Here is a 10,616-nt window from a genome sequence, read left to right as displayed (position 1 = left end):
TATCACCCCCCCTCCCCCTCCACTCTCCCCTCCTTTTCCTTTAACCTTCTATTATCGATAAATATCACTCTATTGTTATTCTTTTTCACATTAACCATTCAGCTATAAAAAAAAAATAATAATAATTTTTTTTTTTAAAGTGGTTGTTTCTTTTTGTAGAAACAGAAGCTGGAGACCTTATAATTTTTATGAAAAGCCATTTTATATTCAGTACAAACTGAGAATTAAGATCAAAGAAATTCAGAACGCTTTATATATATATATATATATATATATAGAGAGAGAGAGAGAGAGAGAGAGAGAGAGAGAGCAAAGTCATTAAATGGTAAATGGCAAAAATCTACAATATGTATTTCATCATACATCAATATGTTGAAATTCAAAATAGAATAATAATGAAGGGGGGTGGGGGGGAGGAGTGCGGGGTGGGGGTTGGGGGGGGGGGGGTTGCTGTACAAATGCATTTTCACATAAAAAGATGTTTTCTTTCCTACAACAAAACGGGAAAATGATAAATATTGGGGCTCCGAGACTCGAGATTTGATTATCCATTTTCTGTAGTAAAAGAAAATTTGTAGACTGTTAATTTTATAATGTGTTTGAATATTGTTTCGATGTGTGTGTGTGTGTGTGTGTGTGTGTGTGTGGCCAGTGATTAGAATTGTCAGCGTGCCTACATTCGATAACTTATTTCATTTATCATGGTATTCTATAACTCTTCCTCCAGTCCATGCATTTTTCATTGACAGATTCGTGTTTTTGAAAACATCATGACTGAAGTACCACAAAGTATTTGCGTAGCATGTGCCATTTACACGTGTTTGATTATGTGTTATGTGATATGTCTGGGTTTGTTCCAATGTAACTTTTATTTACCTGTGTGCTAGCTGAATCGGTAGCGTAAGCAACACTCACTTGAAGTTGTGTACCTTGTGAATGGAGAGAGTTATCACTCTTTACTATTTGTTGTATATATATATATATATGTATAGTTTTAGTTTTATACGTGTTATACATATGTTTCTAGTCTTATGATGCTAGAGGTATTCTTTCTATCCAACTCTGCAAGTTTAAAAAAAAAAAAAAAAAAAAAACTTTTTTTTTCAAAGCCTTACCTTTTCTTAAAGTGTAGCATGTTACTTTACAATAAAGCGGTGTATTTGATAAAACAGTTTTAGTTGCTTTTTTTCTTTATTCATAGATATAACAACCGCAATGATGTTTTTTTTAAATGCTGTTTGGTTACATAGGCCCAACTATCATAATAAGAATGCAAAGTGCGTCAAATATAAGCGTTTTGTTTTGTTTGTTTGCTTGGGGTTTTTTTTCTGATTTTGAGCGTGCATAAGTGGTTTTCGTTTATAAAGTGAGTGTCGTGAGTTGTATGGTTAGTTGATTGATTTATTTGCTTTCATTAGGTTTTGACCTGAGAGTTCTGGAGTGATAATTTTTTTGTTGGAATAAATTATTGCGTGCTTGGAAGGTGGGTTTTTGTGTGTGTGGTTTTTTTGTTTTTTTTGTTTTGTTGTTGTTGTTTTTTGTTTTTTTTTTACTCTTTTCTTCCTCTTGTTCTGATACTTCTCAATTGTAGGGTCTGACTACTGACCTTGAGGATTAGTCAAATGAACTTAGTGTCTGCGTGTGTGTGGCCTTGCAGTATTCTCTCTCTCTCTCGTTCTCTCTCTCTCTCCCCTCTCTCTCTCTCTCTCTCGCTCCCCCCTCTCTCTATCTCTATCCTTCTTTCTCTCGCCCCCTCTCTCTCCCCCTCTCCTCTTACTTCTCCCCTCTCTCTCTCCCTCTCCCCTCTCTCTCTCTTTCTCTCCGTCAGCCCCCTCTCTCCCACTCTCTCTCCCTCTCACTCACGCCCCCTCGCCCCACTCTCTCTCTCTCTCTCCCCCCCTCTCTCTCTCTCTCTCGCTCCCCCTCTCTCTATCTCTCTCTATCTTTCTTTCTCTCGCCCCCTCTCTCTCCCCCTCTGCTCTTACTTCTCCCCGCTCTCTCTCCCTCTCCCCTCTCTCTCTTTCTCTCCGTCAGCCCCCTCTCTCCCACTCTCTCTCCCTCTCACTCACGCCCCCCGCCCCCCTCTCTCTCCCCATCTCCTCTTACTTCTCCCCTCTCTCTCCCTCTCCCCTCTCTCTCTCTTTCTTTCCGTCAGCCCCCTCTCTCCCACTCTCTCTCCCTCTCCCCCTCACGCCCCCTCGCCCCACTCTCTCTCTCTCTCTCTCTTTCTCTCGCCCCCTCTCTCTCCCCCTCTCCTCTTACTTCTCCCCTCTCTCTCCTTCTCCCCTCTCTCTCTCTTTTTCCGTCAGCCCCCTCTCTTCCACTCTCTCTCCCTCTCTCCCTCTCACTCACGCCCCCCCCCCCCCCCCCCCCCCCCCCCCCCCCCTCTCTCTCTCTCTCTCACCCTCTCTTAACCCCCCCCACCCCCCACCCCACCCCCACCTCTGTCAATAGCTAATTAGCTGGCTGAACCGGACTATCTTTCTCACGTCTTTCTTTCTATTCATTATTCTTCCTGTAAATGCATCACCTGTTTGGCCGTCTGTCCATCTCTCTGTCTGTCTGTCTGTCTGTCTGTCTCTCCGGCCATTGTTCTTTCTGGTGTACCCTACCAGTGCGTTTGTCCATTTCAGTGCATGTTTTCATTTCAGTGCATGTTTTTCCCTCATGCTCCGGTGCAAGCTGCACCCTTCTTTGTCGCCTTTCATGAGTACACATGTCCTTACTTACTCGGTACATTTATCTCATTCTTGAGTGTGTCTAAAGTTAGAGGAAGACGTGCATGTGTCCTTTGTTTGACACCCCCCCCCCCCCTCCCCCCATCCCCCCTTCCAAAAAAAACACATGTTTCTTTGTGATTAGTGAGTGCATGAGTACTAGTCAGGTACAAGTTCGGTGCATGTTTCCTTATCTTTCAAGTATATATGTCCTTTTTCGTAAGCATGCAATGTACGGCTATGGTCTGCACGATGCACTGTGTACCCATGTTTTCCATGCGTCTCTCGCTCTGTCACAGACACACAGACAGACAGGCACCACACACACACACACACACACACACACACACACACACGATTGACTCCTTCTCATGTGGGCATTCATGGCAATGAAACTGCTGATAAAGCAGCTAAAAGAGGAGCACAATATTCAGAAAAAATCAACAAAAAATACATCTCCGTCTTTCCGTAAAAGAGGCATACACTTTGTTGGAAAAATCAGCATGGGGTCGATTTCATAACCGATGGAAGGAAAAGTTTTTAAAACATAAAGGAACATTATTCCCTGAGAATATCATCAAAGAAAAGATACCGAATCCATCAGTTTGCTATACAAGATTCATAACCTCTACTTTCTTCTGTATAAAACTTGATGCGATGAAGACAAAGTCTAGTAAAAATAGCAAGTGTCTACAGGACGGACACCTGGCAGCAAACTGTGAGGGAGAGGTGGTGTGCAGGGGATGTCTGCAACAGGGACACAAAATGTGTGACTGCCCCTCTGTTGTGCCCCCTGCTACAGAGGAGGAGGGAACAGCAGCAGAGCAGTCTGAAGAAGTGGGTGAGGAAATGCCCAGTGCTCAGAGTGGCACCACACCAACACACCGTGTGCAGCCGCCAGCGCGCGCCAGCGATGCGGCAAAGAAAACCAGCCACGCGAAGCCTGTTCATGGCACAGCGAGCAGCGCCGGAAAAAAGAGGGAAAGGAGCGAGTCTCCCCCTACCACAAGTCAAAGTCTTCCAGAAAACAAAAGGCCCGCTGTCCTGACGCAGCCAGAACACAACGGAGAGGCAGAGGCGGAAAGCATGTCGGAGGAGGGGGGTAACACTTGACACGTGTTCTCTCCCAGCCAGCCTGACCACTCCCTCACGACCTTTGGCTTTGATCAACGGACTTTTGATTAACGATTGACGATTATAAATTCCGCATCAGAAAGTTGAAAAATTGATACCACCTTTTCAAATATGAATAATGACATATGCATTGGTACTCTAAATGTTCGAGGGCTTAGAAATAACCTAAAAAGGAAAGTAGTATTTGACTTCCTCAAAAAACAAAAGTTAGACATTGCATGTTTGCAGGAAACATACGTGACAGATGATATATTGCCTCAAATTAATGTGCAGTGGTCTGGAAGTGTATTCTATAGCGTAGGTACTAATAGAAGCAATGGACTTGTAATTCTAATTTCCAGCCATAAACAGATTCATGCAGAACTCATCGAAGCAACAGAGAGAATATTGTTAATAAGAATTTTACACGACAACAAATCAACTATCATAGCTAATTGCTACGCACCCAATACGACCGTTGACAAAATATCATTCATTAACCAACTCGGCAACTTGTTACATAAGCAAGATTACGACCACCTGTGGGTTCTGGGTGATTTTAACACAACAATCCATGCTCTAGATAACATAGCCGGCAAGCCTCACTCACAACGAGAAAAAGAAGCCCTTCTAGAAATGTTATCCTCTTTTGACTTGGAAGATACGTGGAGGTCTGTCCATCCAGATGCCAAAGAATACACTTGGTCAAGATCTGCTCCTTTTACAGCTAGAAGAATTGATTATATTTTCAGCGACACTACCTCCATTACACTTGTGAAGGAAATAGACATTGAATTATTCCCTCACTCAGACCATAAACTTGTGAAAGCGATATTTAGTCCAAACAAGTTTCAAAGAGGCCCAGGATATTGGAAATTTAACAACTCACTCCTATCTCAGGAACGGTTTCTAGAAGAAACAAGCACATTTATAGATTCGCATTTTTCACAATCTCAAGAAGAAAACCCACAAAAGACCTGGGAAATGTTTAAGGTTAGATACAAGTCATTTTGCATAAGCTATTCAAAAACCGCCAAAAATCGATCTCCCAATAAACACGCGAAAATCAAAATGCTAAACGAAATAGAACAAAAACTACATCAGAACATTCATGATAAAGATATGTTAATGAAAGCTGGACAACTAAGAAAAGAAATAGAACTACAAGAATTAAAAGAAGCAAGAGGTGCTCAGATCCGCTCAAGAGCCAAATGGATAGAAGATGGTGAAAAAAACACAAAATATTTCCTCCGCCTTGAAAAGATCAAAGGAGCTGCGAACATTATAACATCTCTACGCATAGACGAAAACATGACAGACAATTCACAGAAAATATTGAACCAGATCGAGAAATTTTACACAAACCTATACAAGAAGGACATATCCATAGGAAGAGGAAGACATATAAAAGACCATTTCCTGAGTAATGAAGATTATCCAGTACTTACAGAAGAAGAAAAAGACCAATGTGACAAAGAAATAACTTTGGACGAGCTGACACTAGCCCTTACTAATTTAAACAAAGACTCTGCACCCGGTAGCGATGGCTTGACACCAGCATTCTACAAAACGTTCTGGGACAAATTAAAAATACCATTCTATCGTTGTATTACAGATGCACTTAAGAAAGGAGAACTACCTTCTTCAATGAAAAAAGGAATCATAATTTTAATACACAAAGGCAATGACTTGGACAGAAATAACCTCGCAAATTATAGACCAATTACTCTTACAAACACAGACTACAAGATATTTACGAAAGCGCTGGCCATGAGACTCCAAAATGTAATCAAAACAGTTGTAAATGAAGATCAGGTAGGTTTTATAAAAGGTAGAAACATCGCAGTCCATTTGAGATTTTTCGATGATCTCACAAAATATCTGAACACAAACAATCAACCAGGGACTCTCATTGCCCTTGATTTCTCCAAGGCTTTTGATACATTATCAAAAAAATGTATCATCGAAGCCTTAGATATTTTTAACTTTGGCCCAAGATTCACAAATTGTGTTTCGACCATAATGAACAAGACAATAAGCTGTGTTCATAATGGTGGATGGTTGTCTGATTGGTTTCTAACAGAAAGAGGGATCAGACAGGGATGCCCCCTCAGCCCTCTTCTTTTTGTACTTGCAGTAGAAATACTGGCGATTCGAATTAGAAGTAATAAAGATATTCAAGGGATTGACCTAACTCCGCTCGACAATATGTGCAACCATAGCAACAACTCTAAAATAAAGCAGTTTGCAGATGATACAACACTAACCCTTAAAAGTGAACAAGATATTCAAATAGCTACAAATATTGTAACGCAGTTCGAAGAGTATTCAGGTCTGAAGTTAAATAAAAATAAATCTGAGGGCATGTGGCTAGGGTCAAGAAAACATGAAACAGGTGAAATAAATGGCATTCCCATGGGATCTGACAGACTGAAACTTCTGGGAATATATTTCTCAGCAGAAATGGAAATTTCGGAAATCGAAGAAAACTGGAAATCCAAAGTTGAAAAAATAACTAAGGTGATAAAACAATGGGAACGCAGAAACCCCTCTCTATATGGTAAAGTTATTCTGGCAAAAACTTTTCTACTGTCACAATTCTCTCACGTCCTACAGGTAGCGTCTGTACCAGTTAAAGTTCTGAACACCATTAACACATTAATGTACAGATTTCTTTGGAAAAAAAAGTTTAATAATAAAAAAGCATTTGAAAAAATAAAAAGAGGCGTTCTCAGCCTCGACAAAGAAGATGGTGGTTTAAACATGATCAACATCGAACACCAGCAGCAAATGTTCTTGGTGAAATGGGCAACCAGACTCCTTAAAGAGACAAAATCTCACTGGAGCATTCTGGCGAGACACAACATGTCCCCCTTTCAAGATAGTCATAGCAGTTTCAAGTGTAACGTTTCACCCAAAGAAATTAAAAAACTGGAAAAAGTGCAGTCAATCTTTTGGAGAGATGTAATAAAAACGGTGGCCATCTTTAACGAAGACAGACCGATAAAAAACATAAAAACAGAACCGTTATGGAATAACAGAAATATAAAATACAAAGGAAATGCGCTACACTTTCCCAAATGGAGTAAAGGCGGCATCCGTGTCGTGCAGGACCTTTGGCAGCACGGAAATATAATGACGTATGAAGAAATAGTGCGTAAATTAGGCGCTGACCCTGGCCTTCTTTTTGAATACAATGCCATAATAAACTCAATCCCACAAACATGGAAACTCCATCTAGCTAATGATGTCCACAACGATGAAAATCCAAACGACATTGCAACAAAAGAGGGGAACCTCATTACCTTGTCAAATAAACAAATAAGGAAAACATTCGCCCGAAAGCAAAACCATGAAATATGTGCAGCCCAGTTTTGGAAACGTAAGCTAGACATCAATATAAGCGACTACTTCAAATTAGCATACGAATGTACGAAAGAATCACGACTGAGGTTACTTCACTTCAAATTCATACACAATATTTACCCAACGAATATCCTGCTAGCTAAAATGGGTGTAACGGACACAAACAGATGTAACTGGTGCCAAGAAACCGATTACATTGAACATGCCTTTTACTCCTGCCCCAAACTTTCCTCCTTTTGGAAACATGTGAAACAACTCATTCTCACACGTTACGATACGCTGATTTCCATGGATGAAAAAGTAGCTCTGTTTGGTACAACAAAAATGGACACTCCAACTGATGAAAAACGAAAGGAAATCAATACGATATTGTTAATAGCAAAACTGTCCATCTCCAAATTTAAATACGGCAAGTGCAAAAATCTTGACCTTATCTTTGAATCAGAACTCAGCCTACGTAACCTATGATCAGTATCCGTTAAGATACCAGAACACTGAGTCAGGCCCACAAAAAATCCTGAGGGTAGTATTCAGTGTGCACATACATATTATTATACTTAGGTATAGAGCTTGTGGAGAGGGAGGGGATTGAGTGAGTAAAGGAGACACAGAGAGAGTGAGAGGGTGTGTGTGTGTATGTATACCATGCCTCTCTTTCAGGGAATATGATTTTGTGTGAAGACATCATGTATGTGTAATATATGTTGCATGGTCTTGTAGGTGATTGAACATGCCATTGGGAAGAGGACAGATTAAAGACATGAGGAAAGAAAAAAAAAGAAAAGACAACAGAAAGGAGAAAAATGATGATGGAAGGAACAAAAAAAAAAGAGACAAAAAGATATAAAAGAAAAAACAAAACAAAAAAACGAAAGACAAAAAAAAAAAAAAAAAAAGAACCTTCCAGGGATGCTGAAACTATCCTGCTCACTAGCAGAACTTTTAGGCATCCACTGATTTCTCCTAAAAAAAAAAAAAAAAAAAAAAAAAAGTCTAGTAAAAATGTTACATGTATCTGTGGTAAGCAGTTCAGCTTGCATCATTGTTCCGCTGTCAGCAGTTAAGTACCTTCTTGCCCAAGTATTTCAAAGAGAATAATTATTCTGCAGATGATTTTTGGAAAGTTATTTCTGATGAGGTATGGTTGAACTTTCACAGGCATTAGTTCATAGCCCTATTTCTACATTCCTTTAATGCACTTCAGAATTGTGTTAATGGTTTCTGATTATTATTATTATCATTATTGAATTGTTACTGTTAAATGTAACTGCATGTTAGGTATGCATTTTTGGGGGGTAGTTTACGTTTTCTATTTTCCTCTTCCCTCTCCCCTCCCCCCCCCCCCCCCCCCCCCATTCCCCCACCCCCGTCACCCCTCTTTATATATATATATATATTTTTTTTTTTCGTCTAATATCACTGATAGTGAAAAGACGCTAAACTAAAGAACGAACGAACACACACACAATCACGCGCAGCATCTATACTCACGCGTACGCGCGCGCGCGTACACACACACACACACACACACACACACGCACACAATAATAATAATAATAATAATAACAATAACAACAACAACAACAACAATGATAATAATAATAACAATAATAATAATAATAATAATAATAATAATAAAATCTGAACAAACAAAACAGAAACCATAAAAGATTCAGCAGTAACATTTATTTTTAAAAAAAGAAAAAAAAACCCGTTGTTTGGAGCATAGAGGACAGACATAAACAGCATACCAAATTCGAGGAAAAAAAGAAAAAAAAAGTTCGGCCGTCATCACAGTTTGACGTCATCTTTTCCCTCTTGACGCCATTGTGTTTTTGACGTCATTTTCACTTGCCGGCATTGCAGTTCGCAGACTGCTCGTCCCATCCATCATGGCAGTCGTTGTCTCCGTCGCAAAGCCAGGCGTCTTCGATGCAAATGTTGGTGTTGGGACACTTGACTTCGTGGGCAGGGCACGTGTACATATCTGGAGAAATAAGAAATCGTGTGGATTGCAATATCGGACTCCCCTCCCCCTCCCACGGAGAAGAAATTGTGTAGGTGTGTCTACAATAGGTCAGAGAGAGAGAGAGGAGGGTGTCTATAGCAGGTCACACACACACACACACACACACACACACACAGAGGGGGGGGGGGTCTACAATAGGCCACAGAGAGAGAGGTATCTACAACAGGTCACAGAGAGGGGGGTGTCTACAATAGGTCAGAGAGAGAGGTGTCTACAATAGGTCAGTGAGAGGGGGGGTGTCTACAATAGGTCAGAGAGAGAGGGGGTGTCTACAACAGGTCACACAGAGAGGGGGGGGGGTCTACAATAGGTCACAGAGAGAGAGAGAGGTGTCTACAACAGGTCACACAGAGAGAGAGGGGGGTGTCTACAATAGGTCAGAGAGAGAGAGGGGGGGGGGGTGTCTACAATAGGTCAGAGAGAGAGAGAGAGATGTCTACAATAGGTCAGTGAGAGGGGGGGTGTCTACAATAGGTCAGTGAGAGGAGGGGTGTCTACAATAGGTCAGAGAGAGAGAGGGGGGGTGTCTACAATAGGTCAGTGAGAGGAGGGGTGTCTACAATAGGTCAGAGAGAGAGAGGGGGGGTGTCTACAATAGGTCAGTGAGAGGAGGGGTGTCTACAATAGGTCAGAGAGAGAGAGGGGGGGTGTCTACAATAGGTCACAGAGAGAGGGGTGTCTACAATAGGTCAGAGAGAGGGGGGGTGTCTACAATAGGTCAGAGAGAGAGAGGGGGGGTGTCTACAATAGGTCACAGAGAGAGGGGTGTCTACAATAGGTCAGAGAGAGGGGGGGTGTCTACAATAGGTCAGAGAGAGAGAGAGGTGTCTACAATAGGTCAGTGAGAGGGGGGGTGTCTACAATAGGTCAGAGAGAGAGAGGGGGGGTGTCTACAATAGGTCAGAGAGAGAGGGGTGTCTACAATAGGTCAGAGAGAGGGGGGGTGTCTACAATAGGTCACACAGAGAGAGAGAGGTGTCTACAATAGGTCAGTGAGAGGGGGGGTGTCTACAATAGGTCAGAGAGAGAGAGGGGTGTCTACAATAGGTCACAGAGAGAGAGGGGGGGGGGTGTCTACAATAGGTCTTAGAGAGAGGGTAAGATGTCGACGGTAAATCAGATATACAAACAGACAGACAGACAGACAGAGAATGCGAATACTTTATTCAGGTCAGGCTATAACCCATTTCAAGATGAAGGGGATACTACAGACAGAGACACAGATACAGAGAGTCATAAAGACAAGAGAAGCAGAGGACAGACTGAGACAGACACAGAAACTGAGACAGACTGAGACAGAGAGTGACTCACTGCACAGCTGTTCGTCAGAGCGGTCGCCACAGTCATTGTCTCCGTCACAGCGGAACTCGGTGGTGATACAATTCCCGTTG

The 10,616-nt window shown here is 41.7% G+C and overlaps 1 protein-coding gene across 1 annotated transcript in view; it reads right to left on the bottom strand.

The window, feature by feature from the left end:
• Positions 1–9,043: 9,043 nt before the first annotated feature.
• The window catches only part of LOC143291389 (uncharacterized), a 9,895-nt gene continuing 8,322 nt past the window's right edge, over positions 9,044–10,616 (bottom strand). The window contains exons 3-4 of the mRNA XM_076601229.1: positions 10,537–10,616; positions 9,044–9,183 (exon numbers count right to left, since the gene is read on the bottom strand). The exon at positions 10,537–10,616 is cut by the window's right edge and continues 37 nt beyond it. Coding sequence (XP_076457344.1) covers positions 9,044–9,183; positions 10,537–10,616 — 220 coding nt within the window. The remainder of the gene's footprint in view (positions 9,184–10,536) is intronic.

This window comes from Babylonia areolata, chromosome 17, assembly GCF_041734735.1.
Source record: "Babylonia areolata isolate BAREFJ2019XMU chromosome 17, ASM4173473v1, whole genome shotgun sequence".
NCBI classification, from domain to species: domain Eukaryota; kingdom Metazoa; phylum Mollusca; class Gastropoda; order Neogastropoda; family Buccinidae; genus Babylonia; species Babylonia areolata.
Note: the sequence above shows the minus strand (reverse complement) of the source record. Positions and strands in the feature narration are given on the sequence as shown.